The sequence below is a fragment of the Anarrhichthys ocellatus genome, unplaced genomic scaffold (genome assembly GCF_004355925.1).
Source record: "Anarrhichthys ocellatus isolate YVR2014 unplaced genomic scaffold, GSC_Weel_1.0 scaffold5, whole genome shotgun sequence".
Taxonomy (NCBI): Eukaryota; Metazoa; Chordata; class Actinopteri; order Perciformes; family Anarhichadidae; genus Anarrhichthys; species Anarrhichthys ocellatus.
This window is the reverse complement of record NW_022280035.1, coordinates 15,827,990-15,851,489: the sequence shown is the minus strand read 5'-3', so window position 1 is coordinate 15,851,489 and position 23,500 is coordinate 15,827,990. Positions and strand designations below refer to the sequence as shown.

At 40.1% G+C, this 23,500-nt stretch overlaps 2 protein-coding genes and 1 non-coding gene across 3 annotated transcripts in view; 2 read left to right on the top strand and 1 right to left on the bottom strand.

Moving 5' to 3' along the window:
- Nucleotides 1-181: 181 nt before the first annotated feature.
- trnam-cau (transfer RNA methionine (anticodon CAU)) lies at nucleotides 182-253 on the bottom strand. Its single transcript has one exon. It is a non-coding gene; the product is annotated as a tRNA-Met (tRNA).
- Nucleotides 254-2,713: 2,460 nt separating this feature from the next.
- slc26a6.2 (solute carrier family 26 member 6, tandem duplicate 2) lies at nucleotides 2,714-18,566 on the top strand. The gene is made up of 19 exons (XM_031845886.1): nucleotides 2,714-2,841; nucleotides 3,327-3,466; nucleotides 4,141-4,251; nucleotides 5,533-5,708; nucleotides 6,076-6,240; nucleotides 6,643-6,795; nucleotides 6,912-6,994; nucleotides 7,103-7,250; nucleotides 7,349-7,462; nucleotides 8,305-8,382; nucleotides 8,829-8,924; nucleotides 10,076-10,182; nucleotides 10,362-10,431; nucleotides 10,739-10,831; nucleotides 13,822-13,935; nucleotides 14,197-14,343; nucleotides 14,915-14,969; nucleotides 15,645-15,782; nucleotides 18,472-18,566. The coding sequence occupies exons 1-19, from the start codon at nucleotides 2,714-2,716 to the stop codon at nucleotides 18,564-18,566; spliced, it is 2,211 nt and encodes a 736-aa protein (XP_031701746.1).
- Nucleotides 18,567-21,933: 3,367 nt separating this feature from the next.
- Nucleotides 21,934-23,500, top strand: part of mgll (monoglyceride lipase) — a 30,858-nt gene continuing 29,291 nt past the window's right edge. Inside the window, exon 1 of the mRNA XM_031845294.1 lies at nucleotides 21,934-22,065. The gene's annotated coding sequence lies outside the window, so the exon portion shown is untranslated. The remainder of the gene's footprint in view (nucleotides 22,066-23,500) is intronic.

Sequence of the window (23,500 nt, the reverse complement as noted above, 5' to 3'; positions counted from 1 at the left end):
TATTATCTATAATTGCTGGTTTCACACGTTCAGGCTAAGTGTAGCGCTCGACCCTCAAAAGTGAATCAAGACATGCAATGAAAACCGCAGTGACGGGTTGTTTTTCATTAATAGGAAAACATCAGTCCATGTTAATGTGTAAGTCAAAGGAAAGCACCGCTCAACTGCCAGGAAAAACACTTAGCAGAGGATGGTTTCGATCCATCGACCTCTGGGTTATGGGCCCAGCACGCTTCCGCTGCGCCACTCTGCTGGCAAGATAATATACAGATTCAAACATATAAATACCTGAGTACAAGTGGCGTATCCCTAGGTTGACTGTGGAAGTGAGCCAGGTTATATTATGGCGTAAATTTACAAATGTCCCCTAACGCATCGCAAGCCGAGCAGGCTGCTGGAGCTATCTCCAGAGAGAGTGAGAGAGAGAGAGAGAGAGAGAGAGAGAGAGAGAGAGAGAGAGAGAGAGAGAGAGAGAGAGAGAGAGAAAAAGAATGTGTGTGTGTGTGTGTGTGTTACAGAGGCTCATTTAAGGTTAACGTGAGGTTTGAGAGTGCAAAAACATGTTTCTAATGTTTGCTTTCAAAGAGGTGAAACTGAGCGGAGCTGTCAGGGAGAGAAAACTACTAAACTGGCTGTTGAGAGGGAACATGTGTTTAGGGCGTTTTCTTTCCAATTAAGTGGATTACTGTGGTGAGTTAGCTAATGTTAACGTTACTTAAAGTTGGCTGGTTAACATTGATATTACGTTGCAATAGAGTTGAATTGCGTGTTATTGTATTTTCAGTCAGGATGTAACATTGGTTGTGGTGTGTAGTAAGTTAAGCCTCACGTTACATGTGGTTGTTGTAATGAACTGTTTGGCTCATCTCTGTCGGACTAAGCTAAGTGACATGCAACATGTAATGTTGCTCGAGCTCTAGTAGCTAAAGGACATGAAGAAGTGTATGTGTGTGTGTGTGTGTGTGTGTGTGTGTGTGTGTGTGTTTTGAACTGTGCTTCAAGCTAATAGGTATGTGCTAAGAAAATGTAAAAAAAGAGACAACACATTTCATAATTGTTTGATATAGTTATTGTAAACTCAGACTACATGATAACTGTTCTGCACACTTGTTTTTTAGGGAGCATTCTCTCTGTTGACATTGTGGAGCTGCTTTGCCATCTGGATAGCTGCTTGTGGCCTCATCTTGTCTCAAACTCTGACATCTGACAAGAGGGTGGTAGGAGCCCAATCAAAGGCATACAAAAGGAAGTCCAAGGTGATGTATCTTGGGGTTTTCACAAAGGTGTGACTAAGCAATGAAAACACAAATGCCTATTGATCGACCAAAAAACACATTTATCTTTACAAAAGCATATTGTTTGTCCCGCTTAGTTAACCGGTATCTGTCTGTCCAATGATTAAGCCCTCCCATTCACTCTGGTGCGATCATGATTATACAGGAACAACCCTGACTGAGCTGAAATGGCTGACTAATCTAATCACACTCAGATAAGACATAAAACGCACATGTCGAAGACTGTCTGATTTAAAGTGAGCATTGTATTTTCTACACTTTTGTCTGCATTCATCTGACCTCTCATTTGTTTAGTTTCCTGTATGTATTTATATCATGCTGTGTTCCTGTAAGGTCAATTCACACAATACATAAAAAAATCTATGACAATCATTACAAAAACAGTGACCTCACTCTGTAAATATTCAAACATGTGGCTCATCTCTAATTTCTGCCACTTTTGTTACCACCCCGACAGTACAGCTGCACGTTAGAACTTTGCCCTCTCCCTCAACAACAATATCAAATATCTAGATTTCCCTTCAAGGTCTCAAGGAACAGCAGAGGAGCCACGACATAACTGTCTCACCCCCAGACAACTGAGGGAGGAGACAAAGAGGAAATTATATACAGTATCTACCTATTGTGTCAGCGAATCCTCACCGTCGTGGATTTCAGCGAAACAAAATCTTATCTTCATCTGTTGGCTGCAACAAAAAGCAATCACGACTTGTCGTTTGGTTCCACTTCTATCTGGTGGAAAACTCTACACCAGATTCAATTTGAAGCCCGGAGACCACTTCACACAGAGAGGATTAATTCTTCATGAAGAGCGATGTGCCGTCTTGTGATTGAAGGAACTTTTTTTTTTTAATTTAGATGGAAGACTTTCATTCCAACCTTGAGCAGCAATAGACTTTGACTTGGATCTGTTTCCTCTGAACTGGAAAAACGGATAAAAGACATCAGCATAGAAGACTCAACAGTACATCACTCCTCTGTAAACCGACACTGAACTTGGTTCATCTCAGGGCTGCAGAAGGTTCTGGGCTTTTTTGTAAAAGACATCTTTTCAATATAATAAAAATATTTTTCTAATACGGCCGGAACACAAGGTAATTATTATCCAATGTTTCAGTTTAGTCCCAGAGGTATCGTGATCAAGACTTGAATGAACATGAAACTAACAGCTGTTGATGTGCAAAAACAATAATTAGATTAAGATCTTATAGATGTAGTAATATATTGTACTTCTTTAAGATTTATTTTTAGGTCGTTTCTAAAAATGGAAATGATTTTAAAATGGAAACATTGTTGAAATTACAACGGCAGCATTTGGACAATAATGTTTGAAAATACAAGGAATAGATTTTCTGCCAAAATACATACTTGTAAGAAGAGAAGTTAGCTTCCTGTTGATGTTGCCGCCTGTTGAAGCCATGGCCGAGAGGAGACGGATGGGCTACAGCGTGCACAGGGAGATCCTGGACGAAGAAGCAGTGGATGAGTTGGCAAAAAAGTCAGACTCGAAGCCATCTCTGTCTGAGAAGGTCAAAAAGTCAATGAGGTAAAGTTCCCCACGTCTGATCTACGGTGCATCTCAACTGATTTTTTTCTCTACATAATCAGACATTTCCTGTCTTGTTTATTCAGGCACAAAGCAGACAGCAATTACTCTCTGAATAAATTAGTCGTCGTACTCCAGAGTTCTTCAATAAACTTACTGTGGTCTACTTGAATATTTTAGTTCAAGTTAGAACATCTGGCTCACGATTACACAAACTAAATCAAAAGAACAATTTCTGCTCAGTTTGTCATACGACAATAACTCCTGCTTTATCTACTGCGTGTCAAAATGTTTGGCCAAAGTACATAAAGTCAACAAATGTGTGTAATATATAGAGAGATAAAACAGAGCTACACAAACGTCTGAGAAAAAAATCAGCAAGTCACGTCTATCCAAATGTAAGAATACTGTTTAGTGAGTCCCCTAATGATCACATGACAGGACCTTCTCTTTCTCTTGTCTGTCTCTCTGACACACAAACTCAGGTGTTCTGGTCCCAGGTTGAAGAGCTGCCTGCTGGGTAGCGTTCCTGTCGTGTCATGGCTGCCTCGTTACTCCATCAGAGAAAACGCCCTGGGTGACCTGATTTCTGGAATCAGTGTGGGGATCATGCACCTTCCGCAGGGTGAGGATGGAGGTTCAGAAGATCAGTTCAGGCCATCAGATCGTGTATCGACAACTGAATGGATGATTGACGATTGTTTTTTACCCACGCCAATATCAAAAAACGATTTTAACCGACCACCATCAGAGCTAAGATGTCATCAGAATGTTGTTATGAGTGCATATAGAGATGTTTCTGGTGGAGCGGTATGTTCGCCCGCTGAGCCCCGTTAATCGGCACGAGTGACTTTCTAAATCCTTAATTACAAACCAGTTTGCCGTCTCTTTTCCATTGAACTGACACCCTTCATCTCTGTTCTCCACGTGTCAGCTCAACAAAACTTTGTTCTGCGCTCCATGAGAGTAGTTCATGTTATGGATATGATTGTGATTTTAAAGATAAGGTAGTAACATTAACACACAGACTTTAAAAAGGGAGCCGCTGTTTCAATAGAGGAGACATTGCTGTTAAATAGATTTTTTTTTTTTAATGTTAAAATATTTTAAATATAATGTTCACAATGTTTATTCATGTAACTTTAATTGTAGAAGTTATGAAGTAAGAGATGTTGATATAATATGTTTATTTTAAATGGTAATCTGCAGGTTTTGCATTACTCAATATCTTCCCTGCTTTTAGCTGTTTTCTAATTGTTACTGTATTGTTGGAAATCATATCCTCTGCTATCACTTCAGGTATGGCCTATGCCCTGCTAGCCTCTGTTCCTGCAGTCTTTGGACTTTACTCCTCCTTCTATCCCGTCCTCCTCTACTTCATCTTTGGCACTTCCAAGCACATCTCAATCGGTTTGTACTTCAACACTTGCTGTGTCTGCACACTAGTCATTTTGAGAAGGGGGGATTAATCCACCATAAAGTTGTGTGGATAGTATGAAAACGTGATATAGCAGGATTACTAACATACTGAGAGATTTTTCTTTCATTGCCTCTAATCGACCAGGTTTAGGTTTTAAGACATTCAGTCAATAATCTTTTTAGCTGAAGCCCTTCAATTGATTGATTGACTATAAGTCATGAGAAAACTTTTGACATGTTTGTTTTTAAAGCACTTGAAAAATGGTTCTCATAACTTTAAGTATTTAGCTATAATTGTTAATGTGCATGAGTAAATTAGAGCTAAAAACCTGACGACTTCAATCAGATTCTGAATCTAATAGCGATGTGAACTGGTTCTGGAAGTGCTTTCCCATTCTGCAGTCCCAAAAACGTTCATATACGTTCATGCCATGGCCACCAGTTTTAATTATTTCAACATTTTATCCTGAGACATCATGTTTTGTTGTTTTGCGTGGAAAACCTGTCTGAATACGACAATATTCCTGAGCCTCTGCCACCAATGCCATTGAGAAGAAGCCAGTTAAAGGGACTAGAGCGGCAGCAAATTCAAAACAATTTGAAGTTGAATTTGTGAACAAAACAGCGCCAAACTTACAGTATATTCATCTTCTTCAAATTCATCAATTTTCACAAAAGTAAACAGATTTAACATTTCAACATCTCAATCTTTGGCTTCCACACACTGTTACCGGCGCATGTAACAGCATTTTTAAACTTCCTTATAGGAGGTGTCTTTGTTGAAATGTACCTTGAGAATCATTAACTTCCTCCCCAAAGTTTTTATGAACACAGGCTTTTACCTTTCGGTTTTTATAAAAGAAGCAAATATTTTCCAACACAGTTGTCAATCTTTTGTACTGATGGTTAATCTGGAAGATGCCGTTCCAAGCCATAGAAGTGCTCCAACTGTGAGTAATCCAACATTTTCTAAAGGAAAATGAAAGCGATGTTTACTTCTGGAACCAGAAACCTCCCGAAAAAGCTCATCCAACTTTACTACTGCCTTTTTTTTATTGCTCATTTTTGCTTGGTAGGTGTAAATACATTACCTGCCAACAGATGTCAAACCAGTGAAATAGTGAAGAGCAAAATAACCCAAATGGTTACAAATGTTACCACTTTGGGCTTTAGTACCAAGGTGGCATTGAGAAAGATGTCTCTCAAAATATCCAATATGATGTTTAATGTCCAACACAAATATGTGTTGATGTCTCTGTCTCCCTTCTTTAGGAACATTTGCCGTGTTGAGTGTGATGGTCGGAGGGGTGACAGAGCGATTAGCTCCAGACTCCGACTTTATGACATGGGACAATGTGACCAACGCCAGTGTAGTTGACATCATCCCCCGGGATGCAGAGAGGGTCAGAGTGGCTGCAGCCGTCACCTTCTTGTCTGGATTATTTCAGGTGAATTAGAGTTACTGGAAGTCAAATATTTGGGAGTAATCCTCCCATTGGGTATGGGACAGAATGCTGTCATCACTATCAATAGCCACATGCTGCTAGCAAGAAATACAAGAAAAACTCTTGGCTGAAAGGTAAAATTGTAAATAATTAGTTATGATGGCTTAGGCAGGTGTATTTCTTTGTATATCTGTAAAGCTACACACTGGCTATCATCTGTGAGTAAACCAGTTTGTAATTCCATAAATTTTAATTTCATGCACGGGCGTAAATAGTTTTTTATTAGCTATGACAGCATGGCTGCTGTGTCCCTGTTTGTTCCCCCCTCTTGTTAATGTGAAGCTTCATGTGTTTTTCCACATGTATGCAGATTCTGCTCGGTCTAGTCCAGTTTGGCTTCGTTGTGACCTACCTGTCTGAGCCGCTGGTCCGAGGTTACACCACAGGCGCTGCCATCCACGTCATCGTGTCCCAGCTCAAATACACCTTTGGCATCAGCCCTGTGAGACACAGTGGACCCTTGTCTTTGATATACGTGAGGACAAACCCAGTCGTCAACACCTGCTGGCTTCTACATGTTTTGTTTTTTATTTTAAAGAATAATGCTGAAAGTCATAATTATTTCCAAAGCATATTATAATTTTGGACAGTCTTGAGTGATTTCTACAAGTCAGAGAATTAAACCTCATCCAGCATAGTTTGCTACAAAATGTATAATATATATCTGTATCCTTCTTCTAAGCATGCTTTTATCTCCGCACAACATAACAGCCATGACTGAGACATTTGCTTCGGCCCACTGACAGTCTTCTCCGTGATGGACAAGAATCTGACATGAGCATTGTCTATTCTTGAATAAAATGTTGTGCTACTTCTCTCACTCATGCTTCCTCCTATAAGCATTTAAGCAACAATGATATTATTTCTTTCATTGCAGACTGTGTTGGAGATATGCTATCTCCTTCCAAAGACAAACATTGGTACTCTTGTGGTCAGTATCGTCGCTATAATCGGCCTCATCCTCGTTAAGGAGCTCAACTCATACTTGAGTAAAAAACTACCTGTTCCTATACCCGTGGAGCTGCTTGGTGTGAGTATACAGTGGTATATGGGCTTGTAATATACTCTATGGAAGGCTAGTTCCTAAGACACACACACCATAACACTTAAACCCACTAATACATCTCTTATTATCTGTGTCTCCAGATTGTAATTGCTACAGTCATCTCCTGGCAAGTTAACTTGGCGGGGAGATATGGAGTGGATGTGGTGGGACTGATTCCCTCAGGGTGAGAAACACACACACACACCAATCATACAGGAATGTGCATTTACACATGTGAAAAGTGAAAGTGTTTGTAATGGGCGATGTATTCCACTTTGTCCATGTCTACCAGCCTCCAGCCGCCCGTTCTCCCAACTGCCTCTCTGTTTGGTCAGGTGATCGGGGATGCCTTTGCTATAGCGGTGGTTGGCTACGGCATCGCCATCTCACTGGGACGAATCTTTGCCCTAAAATATGGATACAAGGTGGACAGCAACCAGGTGGGTAGGTGATGGAGGGAATCCAGGATGAACTGCCCTTTTAAAGTTGATATGAATAAATAAATATATATACAATAGTCTGAGTTTCCTTGTTTCAGGAACTGATCGCGCTGGGTCTGAGTAACTCCGTCGGAGGAATCTTCCAGTGTTTCGCCATCAGCTGCTCCATGTCTCGCACCACGGTTCAGGAGAGCACAGGCGGGAAGACTCAGGTTGGTATGAGTGGACATTATCCTGCTGAACTGGCCTTGAGTGATACATCGTTAGGGTGCCTTTATCTCTGTGCAGAGAGCATTTAGTATGATTTTAGAAATCAGTGAGCAAAGAAGGTTTAGTTTGAGACTACTACATTTTTCAAAATGAACGGGGTAGTTGGATTTTAAAGGGTCATTTCACAAAGTAAGTCCTATATTTTCACACTTACCCTTCCTAGTATCGATACAGAAAAAACTTCATACTTCTGTACTTAACTGTTTTTCTTATTTAGTTTACATGATATTTGTTGCTTCTCCTGAGATTATTCCAAATAGCTGAACACCATTTCAGCAACATTTAGAAAAATGCTTATTGGTTTTCATGCCTTGTTTTAACTTAACCAGGCCGTTTCATGAGATAATTATTCAGATCAGTATTTTCATCCCAACACTTCACTCAGCCCATAGCGACTAAACTTGGGCCATCTCAAAGGTTAAATGATGTGGAAAAAACGGTCATAATTAACGTCACTCTGAAGTGGCGTCATTAAAAAACACTTAGGCAATCGATTTTCGCTCACATTGTTGACGTCCACCTACACAAACACAGATTGGCTGAGAGGCTAAACTGATTTAGCCTGACAACACCATCAGTCAGCTAAGGCCCATTACAGAGGAGAGGAGAGGGGAGGCTGTAACTGATGGTGCCTTGACTCCTCTCATAATCATGTACCAATTCTCTTTAATAATCACTTCATCATTCATCTTTTCCTCTTCTTTTTCTTTCACTCTCTTGCTCTGATCTCTCAACAGATTTCCATTCATCATGCCTCTATCTTCTCTCTCTCTCTTCACTGCAGGTTGCTGGCGCTCTATCAGCAATAGTTATCCTTTTCATCACGCTCTGGATTGGAACTCTCTTTGAAGATTTGCCGAAGGTATTGTGTGTGTGGGTGTTTGAAAGCCTTCACATCTGTGCACAAGCACGAGAATACACATGTGTCCAAGTCTCAGAGTGAATGTTTTTGCTAAATTGTGAACCACCCTTCCCAAAATATAGACAACAGCTGAGATTGTGTTGCTGTAAGGCCAACACCAGATACTACTTCAGCTTCGTACTAAAGCATCTGGTTACTTTTTTTTAAACAAATGATTAAAACATTGAAAGCAATGATTAAATCAGAGGCTGTAAAGCAAAGTAACGATATGAATTCAGGTCTGCCCACTCTTAGTCATTTGTTTGCAGCCTATTTAACCAGAGCACATAACACTTCCACATCCTGCATGAGAGGTTTATCTCAAGCAAACTAACTCATCTTCATGTTTTAGGCCTCAAAACTGGAGCTCTCCGTATAAACTATATTAAACTTGACTCACTTTGCAGGCAGTGCTGGCCGCCATCATCTTTGTCAACCTCCATGGCATGATGAAGCAATTCATGGATATCCCTGTACTGTGGAGGAGCAACAAAATAGACATGGTGAGTGTACTAACAACTATAGGTAAGGAAATGGTTAATGTTTTGGAAACAGGATGTACTGCACTGACATATCCATACATTTTTCTATACAGATTAAATATTATTTTAAATCCCAGATCTTCACAAGCTATTTGTGACCTAAAGATAAACAGATAAACAGTGAATTCTTCATGAAAACTTCTCCAGCACAAGAAACTCCTAAAATTGATGATCATTTCCTGTCAGCCTCACCTATTCTCAGAGATTATTGCTCACAGCCAGTTGTATTGGGATTCAATAATGTTAGCATGATAGCTAAATATTAGCATGTTACACTAGCATGTGATGTGACTCTACTCTAGCCTAACTGTGTGCATGTAAACTGCTAAAAAGCTAAACTTTGCATGCTTAGCATTAGCATGTTAACACTTACATAACTCACTATACTAAAGCTGCTGGTTCAATTTTGAACTGAAATTTTCATTTAATGACTGAAAAGCAACACAGCTACCTCTTAAGGGTGCCCAAAAGTGACACAATAAATGAAAAAAAATAAATAAGCACGACAGATTAAAATGACCAAATTACTATCTTTGTCATTAAGGTAAAATATCATTCTGACCTGCAAAGTTAGCTTGTTAACATACTAAGTCAACAGGCTATTGCTATGTTAACATGCTACTGCTAACATGCTTAAACTTTACATGTTAAATGTTAACACAAACTAATTAAAAAGGCGCTATACACTGTTTGTTTGGTTTGTCATGTTTCACTTGTGCAGAAATATGTAACACGATAAAAATAGCAAATTTAGGCTAGCGTGAGAACAAAGCTAGCAACAGGGATAGACCTTCAAACCCACGGAAAAAATGCGTGAACACAAAATGGGATGTTTTCCCATTCTGCCGACCGTGTGACTGCAGTATAAATCCATATAGCTGATGAAATAAACCTGAGGCTGACTCATATGCTTAAACTAATTAGGCCACTTCGAGGATTTAAGTGACTGCCTTCCCTGTGGTGCCACCATCAAGTCAAACTTCACATTTCCAGCATCTAACAATAGCAAAGTTGCAACACTTTTTCCCCTGCTTCATTTAATGGTCGCTAGACTTATTGTCTTGCTTTACCACCCGTTGTCAATCACCATCACTCTCTTTCTCTATCTCCAGGTGATCTGGGTGGTCACCTTCATCCTCACCTTGCTATTAAACCCTGACCTGGGACTGGCTGCTGCCATCGGTTTCTCCATGCTCACCGTCATCTTCAGGACACAGCTGTAGGAATACAGTGCCACACACACACCCAATTATACACTAATATACACACACACAGTGTGAAAATTAAGCCATCAATCACCACACCAAACAATGAATTCAGTCCTTCTCTTGCAGACCATATCCAAACACAAAGTATGACAAATTGTTCATACCGTTCTTTGTTTTGTGTGTATTCCAGACCTAAATACTCCATATTAGAGCAGGTCCCAGACACTGACATTTACAGGCCACTGGAGGACTACGAACAGGTATGGCACATTCAATTTATGTAACTTTAAATCGGGTACTGATCTAGAGATGAATGGAATAATAAATATAAACTATTGGATGGTTTGCTCTACATTTGGTACACCCATTCATGTCCCTCTCAAGATGAACTGTAATAACTTTGTGAACGTAACACGCTACACTAAGATGGTGAGCGCATTAAACATAATACCTGCTAAACATCAGTATGTTAGCACTGACATCGTGACCATGCCAGCATGCTGACGTTAGCATTTAGCTCAAAGCCTGTTTAATTGATGAACTCACTAACTGAGCGATTGGTTTCAGCTGAAGCAGGTGCCAGGGATTCTTATCTTCCGTTCCTCTGCCACCCTCTACTTCGCCAATGCTGAGATGTACCAAGAAGCACTCGGAGAGAAGGTGAGGACAAACACACACCCTTAACCTACCTTTAACCTTATCCGGCCCCTAAAACCAGGTCTTAATCCTTAACAGCTCTTTAAAGAAGTGCAGACTGATGAAATGTCCTCACACTAAAGGTCTAAAAGTAAAATGAGTCCTCACAAAGATCAGAAAACAAACACAAGTATATTAATTCACATTGATATATTAATGTGGACCCCCCAAGAAACAGTATCAGACATACAAACACCATAATGGAAACACAAGCCCCAATTTATATGAACATACAGATAAACACACCACAGCTACACACACACACACACACACAAAGAGAAAAAGAAACAACCACCTCCAGCAACAATCCTTTTTGTCACAATTTCCGTGCAATTAACTCCTCTCTTGCAAACATTATTTCTGACACACTAATAACTGACCCGCCATTTCACCAATTCACACATCACGACCGTGACAGACATTGTTCGAAATGTCATCCCACCATTTTCTCCTCTCCTTTCTTCCGCTAAACTTTTGTTTGAAAACACCCCCCCCCCCCCCCCCCGGTCCCTCCTCCTCCTCCTCTGTCACGTCTCTTTGGGGGAAATGGGAAGACAGATTGAGGGAAGGTAGGAAAAAAGATGACAAAAGATGGAGGGAGGGCGAGAGGCAGAGCTTGAATAAGGGAGGGAGATAATGGAGCGGCTCATTCATTAAAATGTCAGCATGTCAAAGCCATGGGTCGCTCCTTTCTTGCTTATCTTTGACGCACAAATGATCTTTCATAGAGCTGTTGTTGACTGGCAGAGGCTGCGTGTCTGTTTACAAGGTGAGAAATTGCCACCAGATGAATTATGGTAATTTTCCATCTGGATGATAAGAGCTTTTACTCGACCAGTCGCTGTGGCGTGCAGACAACTCAAATTTGGGGATCACTTTCCAAGAAATAGTGCAAGTTGCTGGGGAAATATGGGATCACTTACTGGCTGTCCTCACCGGTAGCGATTAAGCTGATGGGTTGGGTCAATTTTCTTTTGGAGAAGTAGGAAGACACGAATGGCTGTTATCGAATTCTGATCCACTTTGCAATTGCCAGGTAGACATTGTATTCATGGCATTAAAATCACAAAAACACTGCTGTCCAGAGCAGAAGACTTAGACTCTCAAAGATTTAAGTTTCTTGATAAACTTCTTTTTCTAGCAAGAAAATGCATAATATCTAATTGGATTCAAGAAAAACTCCCATCGGTAACACAATGGTATAAAGACATATTCAGAGTACTACACATGGAAAGACTTAGCGCCAAAATAAAAGGAAATGAAAACTGCTTCATAAATGTATGGAAGCCACTGATAAATCACTTACCCAATGATCTAAGTGACTTAATTCAACGACTGGAAAGCTCCAGAAGTCCTTCTACATTTCAATTCTTGAATGATTTCCATGTAAACAATAGTCCGGTAGGAACAGTGTGTACATGTGCATTAAATGTATCTTTAACGCACCCCTCTTATTTTATTTATTCTATTGTATTTCACTTGGTATTTTTTTAATTTATTTACTCACAGGTATGCCCATCTGTTAACTATTTTAGCAAGCGCAACCCTGTAACACAGTGATGCTGATGCTGAGTGATGCCCTTGGTATTTCCCAATGTGGAAACAGGTTTTCTCTTGTCATACAGGATATAGGTAAACAGCTCAAATTGCTCCCATAGCTGTGCCTACGGTGTAATAGCATCTGAATTGTAAGTCGCTTTGGATAAAAGCATCTGCTAAATGACTGTAATGTAATGTAATGTAATGTAGGTCCACAATTGTTCAAGTCTGTCTTAAAACAATACCCAGCTTCCCAAATGTACACTTAAACAGGTTTTACTTACTGTACTCCAGTTCACACATTAATAGAACCCTTGTGAAGAGTTTTCAATGCAGGCGATTGGGGACAAACTCCACAGCCCTCTCTTCATTGAGATTACAGTTGATATGAGGCTTCAGCTGTGGGAGTAAGACAAATCTAGTGGAAGTGTGCATCTTAAGTCACATCAAGATTGTTTTAAGACAGACTTGAAAAATTGTGAACCTATCCTTTAAATTCACATTGACTGATTTTACTCTGGCAGCTAACACGATATGCAGCTGTGCTATTGACTGAATTGTTCTTGGCCTGTTGTGCACACAGTGCAGTATTTTTGTTAGAGCTATACGTCGTTGTGATTGCATTTTTGTGGATGGGTCACAGTGTGGATTACATGCCAATTTAACCCAAAATATACAGAATAAGCCTGACCAAGTTTCCATGCCTAACAGCATTGTAAAAATGCCAATTTGTATTATTTGGTCTAAATTAGGATTTCAAACTATTAGAAATATTAATTATCAGCATTTAAGTTAAAAAAACAAATGGATTTGGGGCCTACAATTTTGTTTCATGCTTTAGGAAAACTTAGTCTGAAAAGGTTTGATTCACTCGTGTTCTTTAGTTGTGGAACACAGGAACACAAACTTTAATAGTTCATTTCATGTTAACTTTATAAAAACACCCTCAAGCGAACGAACCAAGCTTCCTGAGCAAGTAAGACTTTGTGTCTCATACAGACAAGCAAGACCTTCTACGCTGGTTTATGTTTTTTGTTTTTGTTTTGAGGAATTAGATCACTTGGACTGACTGAACTGGCTTAACTATTAAAGATAAACATTTGTGTTTCTGTAATGAGCTTTACCTCCCAATATTACTCATAGCATGATAACATTTGACATGTAATCCTCTTGCGGTAGGTCGGTTCACATTGTTTTTAATACACTTCGATACATATATTCTACTCATGTGTTCTAAAGAACTTGTGAAATATAAATTTGGAATAGTGTTTTCTGCTTAAGATAAAATAGAGTCATAAAAGAATAGAAGGAGTAATGTCAAGTGCATTGCAGTCAAAGTGGATTCCTCAGGAGGAAGCAAGATTTGACGTGAGCTTCACTATTACCATCTGTGGTTGTGTTCTTGTTTCTTTCAGTCTGGCATTGACATTACCAAACTCCTGTCAGCAAAGAAGAAACTAGAGGCCAAAAGGAAGAGGCACGAGAAGAAAAATGCCAAGGAAGCTGCCAAGAGGAACGCAGTGGACATGGTGAGGACGACCAGAGACATAGTCACTGTAAATGATGCAAAAGGAGTTTTTTTTAAACGTACAGACCACCAGCAGAGCTTGATTAGAATCGTCTTTTTATACAAAAGTATTTTTGTTAGTCAAACAGAAATATAAGAAAATAAATATTCAAACATTTCTGACCCTAAACCGTGACGTTCATTCCTGGTAGTGCGATTACCTTTGATTGCAGTTTATCGTCTAAAAGCGTAACATTTTAATGTCATGTCTCCTCCTGTACAGGAGGGGGGGCCAGAGAAGGAAGAGCAGAGGGAGATTGCCATCATTGAGATGGACGCTGAGCCCGACCCCTCACTCCCCAGAGCCATCATCCTCGACCTCAGCCCAGTCAACTTCCTGGATACTGTGGGAGTGAAGACGCTATGCAGCGTACGTATATGACATCACATTTACACCTGTACATACACATGTACAAAGAGAGGAGGGGACACATTCAATCAAAGTCAAAGTAACTTGCACACATTAGGAATTCTACCTCTTGTATATGTGCATTAGTACATGCAAGTTTGTTGTTCTACAAATCTAAATGTTGTGTATCTCAATATTTCGACAACATTAACAGGTTACGATAAAGAATTTCTACATTTTTGTCATCTAAATTTGGTATAAATTGTTCTTTTAGAGGAAAAAGCTGGCAGACAGTTCATTAGCTATTAATGAAACCAATCCCCAGAATTAGATTTAAATAGATGGCCTTAGGAGAATAAGATTAAATACAAGATTATTGATTCTGATCCTTTTATTTTTGTTGTCTACATTTCTTCTTGTTTAACTTTGCCTTTCTCATCTCTTGGTGCAACAACTAGAGCTTTCCTCCATACATCTATCACTTTTGTTGTCATTTAGCTCCTCTGACATTCAATTTCTGTAAATTGAATTGTCGGACTAATGAAATGATCCCCGTCTGACCTTTGCTCGGTGCTTCTGTGTTCTGTTTCAGATCCAGAGGGACTATGGGGAAATTTGTATAGAGGTGGTTCTCGCTGGCTGCTTGAGTAAGTCCCTCTACATCACTAATTCAATAGATTTTTATTTTTTTTAATGAAATTAATAAGAAAAGTTGAAAATCTCTTGGAGGCCAATGCCAGAGCGGCTATGCTACTGTTTACAGCTGTCCGTATGACTGGCGAGGTGTAGTTTGTACAGAAAGTGCTTAAAACATTCAATTTTGGTTGTTGTAAAGTTTGTAAAACTTTATTCTGAGTGACAATGAAACAATTTTAAATATAACTTGCGTTAAGCAGTAGGAAACGTTGAGATCTTCTGTGGTAGACTGACAGTTTGTCAGAAAAATAACAAAATGTTTTCCAGAAAACACTATTCCAGGTTTGCTGTCTGGTATGATGTGCAATATTGGGTCATGAGAAGAATATAGTGAGTCCTAAGGAAAGCTAAAAGAGAAAATACTGATATCTGGCAGGGAGGGTCTTGTTTTTACTGTAATAAAGCTCCTTCTCTTTTTGGTTATTATTACATAGAAGCCCACACATTTATCTCACATCCACCGTGCTAAGAGGCGTCAAGTTTATTTCAGAGGATCAGCAGCTCTTATTAGGCTGTACTAAGTCGATAGGCAAAGGAAACTGCAAAGAATATGTACACAGCCGGGAATTATAACACGGTTTAATTAACACAAGGACTACCACTCGACCTTCTCTCTCTCTTTCTAGCTGGTGTGGTGGACAACCTGCAGACTGGAGGTTTCTTTAGCGAAAAAGTGACAAAGTCCTGTCTCTTCTCCACCGTCCATGACGCTGTTCTGCACTGTCAGTCTGCCAGAACACACAGCCAAGATAAGGTGATGTACTGTGAGCATACACACATGCCCTCAAACAGACACGTCATCACACACCACGACACAGAGTACTGAAGTGTGCCAGTTTCAGGCATTATCCAATAGTAAATGAGGCGGGTGTATTACATTTGACAGAATTTTAGGGCCGTTTCACACCTGAAAGCCTGAACTTGGTCTAAACCGAGGGTCTCGTTTTTTGTTACATTGTGTACATTTGATGCGGTTAGTTTGGGTTTCACATTGCATAGCGTCACACCAGGGATATTTTTACTTGTCATTTTTGGTTTGGAACAAACTGAAAAGTTAGAGATTCCAGACCAAACAAGGTAGGTGTGAAAGGACCCTTGAACTCAGTTATTTTTGTTTTTCTTACTGCTGTGCTCCTTGAAACTCATAGTTGACTTTAATTGTTAAAACCACTCTTAAAACTGCATTCATTAAATTTTATCCTCTGTGGGCAGCGTAACAAGATGGACACACAACGCTGACGTGATATCATCTTACTCAGTTGATATGACAGTTGCCTTTATACATATTGGGTCTGTTGTTCATATAGAGGTGCAATGAATGCTGTTTGGTGCTAGACAGGAAGCGTCCAGTTGGTTTTTTTAGAGCTTTTTCAATGAAAACCGCTGCCTGCTGAAGAAAGGAGAGCAGTAAAACTGATGCAAAACAGTAAAGCAAGGGTCGGCAAGTAAGTTTGGCCTGTGGACAATTTTTTCCTCAGCCATTAGATGTTACGCCAGAACATAATCAATGACTAATTTAAGAAAATTAGAGATTAAAAAAATGTAACTGGAATTTGCGCTGCATTCAGGGACCCAACAGTAGTTATAATCTGGTGTCTTTATTCACACACTTGGGTGCAATAGTCCTCCTCTTCCCCTCTCTCTGTCTCTCTTATACACACACACACACACACACACACACACACACACACAAACCAGTGCCGCGGTGCTCCTGGTCTCTGTAACTGTCTCAGTCTTCAGTCCAAAAGTAATTTATTGAAAGAAGATAAATGTCATCATTTACGAAACAAAATATTCTGCTTCAATCTATTTGTTGGCGCTGAGCCTTTCAAAAACAACATTTGCACAGTTGTCAAAAAAAAATGTCATAAAATATGACGACAAAAATTTGTATAGAATAGGTTTAAATTTAAGTTGTCTCTGCAACATACAGTATCTTATGGGTCACACAATATTAGGCTATTTAATATGCTGTTAATGCATTTATTTATTTTATTGTCATTTGATCTATTATAGTAATATACAAATATTGATCAGAGCAGCTTAGAGTATTTATGTTCACAGTCGTGATCATTCAATTGTTTGAGGTGCTTAATGTAATAATGATTCAGCCAGGCTTCAATTCATCACGTTCATAAACATCACATTTCTAATTATTCCGCCTCATCACTGATAAGAACCTGGTAAAAAGGTCAACTTCACTCAGCAGCCTGGAGTGTGGGAATGTGTTCAGCTCTTAATATCTTAATGGGCAATGATTAAAATGTTCATTCTGGATTGGTTCATTGATCCTTACTCTGCAGCGTGACCTGGACTGCAAATTGATTGCACAGTGAGATGTTTGGGGGTCGGGTGGAAATGGAATTACAGAATTACAGTAAAGTACAAAATGATATTATATTTTGATGTGTTTTAATGCGTTTTGATACAAATCCCTCGTGATTTTTTTCCTAAACAGTTAGACACAAATACCTAAACAGCGTTTTTGTTTTCTTATATGCATCAGAAATACTGCAGATTCCAGCACACACCCTCAATCTCCTTAACACATGGGTGGGCGATGTGTGTGTATGTGTGTCTTAATCTCATTTATACACCTGTGCTTGCATGGATGTCTGCATATTGTTTTGCGCGTGTGGTTTTGTTTCTGCCTGTTGTTTCAGTGTTTAGTTGGGTGTGTGACTTTATGTTTCTGCCTCCATAAGACAAATCTAACAGAGAACAAAGACGTGGCACTGATCCATGAAATACAGTTTACAGGAGCTACCGCTCTTCATGGGAGAGTTAGGGAGCGCACACACACACACACACACACACAGTCACTGGCACACACACAAAGGGATACAAAAATACTGAGGATGTAAGCGAGTGGATGTAAGATGAGCATGATGTTGGTTTAAGAGAGCTGTGCAAAAAACAAGAACACACAGTAACATGCATGCAAATTAATGAATACGTGCACATGCATATGCAGCCCGAATGTATGAATGTATTTCACAAGGACTTGGTTTGTACATGAGGTAAGCAAGCGGTTAGTTTGGAAATCCATCTGGCCCATAGTTTATCTCCAGCTCACTGAATTCCACAGAAGCATTTCAGCATATCAGCAAGCAAGTAGAGCCTTACATTCGCCCCCGAGGCCCATCAGAACTACAATATATAACATTCAACAGAATGGAGTGAATGCAAGAATCCACACGGTGCAAAGTGAAGACGTCCGATTGAAAATAGTTTGACTGGGAACCATTATTTCTGAGATTGCGGCGTGCTGAGCCAAAGTTTGAGGCGGCGTGTTTACATTCCCGTTCTGTTCCTCCTCATTAACCGCCGCTGGAGAGAGAAAGGAAAAATCTGGAACATGTTTTGAAAATCTTCCCTCCACCGTCCCACTTGGTGTCTCTCTTCTTCTCACTGTTCTGTTTTGATCTCATTTTTTGTACTTCTGTTTCACAGGTGATCACAGCGACACATTTGTGAGTCCCGAGAACAGTGGCGGAGGATATTATGAAGAAGTGCTAGACACTTGTCTGTATGAGTGTATCCTGTGAGCTTCGGATTTCTGGGACTGCCTGTGTCACGATCGCAGACACTCAAACCTGCAGACACACGCTCTTTGTAGCACATATAATACAAGAAGACTAAATAAACAGGATGCATGTAAATGAGAACAGAGTACACACCCGGAGTCATACAATGATATGCCTCGCTGGAGGAGTGCACAGATCAAAGCCATGGAAAAATGACACAAACCATACGCATGTGCAGTTAAAGCACATTAATACAGACTTGTATTCTTCTGCAATGTATTTTCAATAAAAATTGAAGTTATTAGATTGCCTTTAATCAGTAAAAAACACATAATCAATACTATGGTTGGTTTATTTATGAAAATCTAAAAATCTGCCAATGTGAATGTACTAAGAAAGGAAAATAAATATTATTTTACTGAGTCAAAAGCGTCTCATTGAATGGGAATGTTCATTTCCTCTCCAAACACAGACAGTGTTGATTTGAATATTCCAAATGAAGACATTTTGATTTGGTGACGCAACGACAGGAAATCTCAAAATACCTCTGAAAAGATCTGGACTGATGACACTGATGCCTCAAAAATAGATGCAGGGTGATCTCCTTTCCTGTCTCGCTGGGACCGGCTGCTTCCTTCAGACTCCAGGCTACACCTTGTTTATCTACGGACTTGTTCAGGGAGTTTGTTTATACTGTACAAGGAGTTGTTCTGAGACATTTTCAAGTTCTTCTGCCAGATGTTGCAGATGCTCAGTAAAGTAGCTCAAGCACAGAGAATAGCAGTAAGGGCAGTGGAAACTAACCCTAACCATTACCACCCCAGATGTTGGCATATTATAGCGTAGATGCAATCATTTTTTCAGCTGTCTAGAACCTGAGTCTCTCATGAAACTGCACATTTACAGATACAACTCACCATGTTTTGATCAGGAAGTTTAAAGTCACGCAAGACAAAGGGAACTAAAATGTAACTTTCATGTTCACTGTTTGCTTCATTTTTTTCTGTAAGCAGTGAAGAGATTATTTCCACCACATCAGTCCTCTGTCAACTAAACGCAGGTTCGATGACTCATTGCTTATTGGAACAGGAACACTGTGAATCATATATAGTCGTAATAAAACATCCATTTCACAGTAATGGCTATTATTTTAAATGCCTTGCCTTGTCTGCCAGGGATTGACTTACTTAGTCCAAAAAGTGAGACAAAAAGAAAAATATGATTAAACTTAAAGCTGCACGAATATGTTTATAATCATAACATATTGCATATCAAATGACAAACCCACAGAGAATTATAACCAGCTCTGCAGTTCCCCTCGGCTCTAAGGTGCATTTTAGAGTCTTTGGATCATTAGCCTACTTTACTGTTTCAGTTCATTGCTCTGATCAGCCTCATTCACAGCTGTGATCGACTGTAGAAGCTCTGATGGACCAGAGCTCAACGGAGTTAAGAGAGTGAATATTGGACATTTGTCAGGTGGCCAGAGGCACGACCCCAGGTGAGTGCTAATGTCGCTCTGTGTTTGTTGGATGCGCTAATAGGCAACTGTTCGCCAACAAGCTTGCTTCAACTTAAAAGTGCCTTGTGGAGTTTTCTTGTGAACAAACAGACGTTGTGTTTACATTCAGTGTTAATCACCAAAAAAATATTGTGTTTAGTTCTTACAGACTTGTTTAAAAAAAAAAAAAAAAAACTCCATAAAAAATGTATTTACATCAATGTTGACTGGCTTGCAATATTTGTGTAACATCCCGTTAGTTTCATCGTGTCTCTGTGTGTGTGTGTGTTCCCCCTGATTGCACTCATCCTACTCACCTGCCAGGTCCACCCAGCTGCTGCCAATCTTCTCATCACACCACTCATATCCCCTGCTTTCCCTGCTTTCCCCGCTCCAGTTGTCAGATCGTCATTGTTCTTCCCCGTGTGCGCCTCGTGTTGATTCAATGATTTATGTCTTTGCCTTTTTGTTGGTTCTTGGCTCGCTCCCGGTTGGAGTCGCTTTAAGTTTTTGTTTATTACTTATTTCCAACTTCATCTCTTCTCCAGTGTCGGTCTCTGCTCAGCCCTGAACCGTGACAATTCGTCTTATTCCCTAACGTTATATGGTCATAAAAAGGCAATGTTATGTTACGCTTGTTCCGTTATGGAAGATGCTATAAGTACCCAGGTGTCAGAAGCCAACCATGCTATTTGCACCCGGGCAGAATAGCCAGTGAGGCTATTTACACTGAGGTGTACATAGCATAGCAGAGACAAGCACACAGGTGTCTGTAGCCAACAATTTGCACCCGACCTTGGTGCACATTAGACACTATATCTGTAGGCAGTGTATATTTTCCCTCTACCTAACAAGTAGTTTTTCCAGTTCACAAAACCAACATATTAATCATTGTATGGGTGGTTTGTAATAGAGTTCATTCCTATGAAAGTTGCTCAGTGGTACATGAAGCAAAACAATGTTTGATTTCCGTGTATAAAATTCAGAAAAGTCATCTTTTGCATTCATGGGCCCATATAGCAAGCGCACTAGTGTTTCCTTTAACCCAAAGTTCCAGCCCTTGCTCCAGCCTCCTTCTAATGATGTTTCGTACTGAGAAGTTGATTTACTTCAAAAAAAAAAAGACCCACTAAGTTATACGCCTCTCTCCCAATGCAGGTCTATGGGCCCAATGGCATCATGTGACGGACACGTAAGTTGTAATTCCACTGTTTGGCCACTATGTATCATTTGCTTCATAGGCTTGGAGTCCTAAAACCCAGAAATGAGTTGCCATTTTTTCACTTCAGGTTCTCTCATCTCAAAGTCAGTGGCTTTTTTGTGAATTGGTTGCTAACAATAAGTGGCTAAATTATACTAATAAACATAACACCTCTGCCTGTAGCTTAGTTGCGGTGAGGTGATGTCATGTGACCATGTTGTAGTTTGTTTATAGCTCAACGTTAGCTTTTTACTTCTGGCAAATGGATTTAAGCTTCAAAAATCATGAAATTGATCTTTAAAATCCCTCTTTAAAAAAGCATCACTCTATGGCAAACAATGTCCACCAAATACCAAGTTGGACCACATCGTTTTGGAAGACAATGAAAAAACGACCTTTCTTTTCTCTCATCAGGTGGAAGCTTGACAATCAGCTAAATAAAGACAGATCTTAACACATGAATATCAGTGGCTCTGGTACGTTCAAAATGTGAACCATGCGGACTTAACTATGGCGAGTTGTTTTTTTAAAATTAGGCTAAACAGAAAGGGCGAGAGGAAGAGCTGTATCTCCGCCTCTGGGGAAAGTGCGTGTGTGTGTGTGTGTGTGTGTGTGTGAGAGAGAGAGAGACGTGTGTGTGTGTGTGAATACTTATTTAGTGTCAACCCAAACGTCGCTGACTGCATTCTTCTCTTGGCGGGTGGCGCGAGCGGAGTATCAGAGAGAGAGAGAGAGAGAGAGAGAGAGAGAGCCTGCTGGGAGAGAGAAAAGAGAGTCCGAGAAGAAGCTGAAACTTCACTGCAGACGCTCCTGCTCAGGTTGGTTCCATCTCTATGATATTCTTTTAACACTACTGTGATATTTCTGCATGGGGATTTAACAGTGCGTCTGCGGGACTCGGTTTTGACCTTATTATGGACACTCCAGTGCATTCATCTCCAGCATCACCATAATCCTTTACGCTTTGCTTTAAAATAATGCAACTTCTTAGTTTTGCCCTGATGTTCGCACATGCTGCATCTTCTCTCCCCACTCGTCTTTTTTTAAAATAAAACCCGCAGACCATATTTGCGTTAAAGCGCGTGTATATTCCACTAGCCCACTATTGGCGCACTGACATCGATATCAAACCAGATGAATCGATTCTGTGCAAGGCTATAATGTTTATTACAGACACTTGCATGACAAACGCTTGCTTTTCCTGGGAGCATGCAGGGGATTTGATCACCCTGCTGACCAGTAGTTGCAGTCTTTCCCATGTGCATGAATGTGGAATTGGATGATTGCAGCAGAGATGAAAACAATAGGGGGGGTTTGCGCACACGTTATGAGAGCAGTTACAAATAATGATCTGGTCACGCGTATAGTTATGTTTAGTGTGAACGTTTATTTCCACGCGTGATGCACACTTCTCGTGTGTCTTGTTGTGATCCTGTCAAAGGCAGGTGAAATGATTTACCCACGCCGAAATGCAGAAATGTTGCCTGTTATTGAGGATAAAAAAAATAATACGCATGGATGAAATCATTCTATATTGCTCAGCAACAGGCAGCCACATTGTTCACTCGTGTTTTTATTACACAATTGTTACTGGCTTCAGGTTGTCAGGTCACTAAACCTGAAAGACGACACCCGATCACCTCAGGAAATGGCTTCACACACACCAGGGCTATTTGTTACCTTCGGCGGTGTACCGGGCAGTATGCCCTCTTCATTGTAATGGTGACACATGCCATTAACATGACGTGGATCCAGTATATCCAGCTGGACCTGAAGCCAGGGAAGCCGCGTGTGTGTGTGTGTGTGTGTGTGTGTGCGCCACAGACAGGGAGAGGGGGAGTGTGCTTCACGTGTGTGTGATTGTGTGTGCAGCTTTTCATGGACTGAAGGTAGAAACACTTTAATTTTCAGTTTAAAAATATTGATTTGGTGATGTTAATAAATCTAAATCTAAAAATGATTTAATTCAAATCTGCCTTCTGTTTTTTTTTATTGTGTGTCCCCCTATCCCCCTAAATAAGTCACCTGTTAAATCTTTCATCTGATGTTAATGTCTCATATTATTATTTTCTTTTTCTTTCTATCCTTACAGTATGGTAATGCAGTTGTTGTTGTAGTATGTGCAAACCAGTTGTTGCTTTGTACACATTGGTTACAACATTTGGCAACACTGCACTTTTAAGTGCATTACTACACTGATGGTCAGAGAGAGAGAGAGAGAGAGAGAGAGAGAGAGAGAGAGAGAGAGAGAGA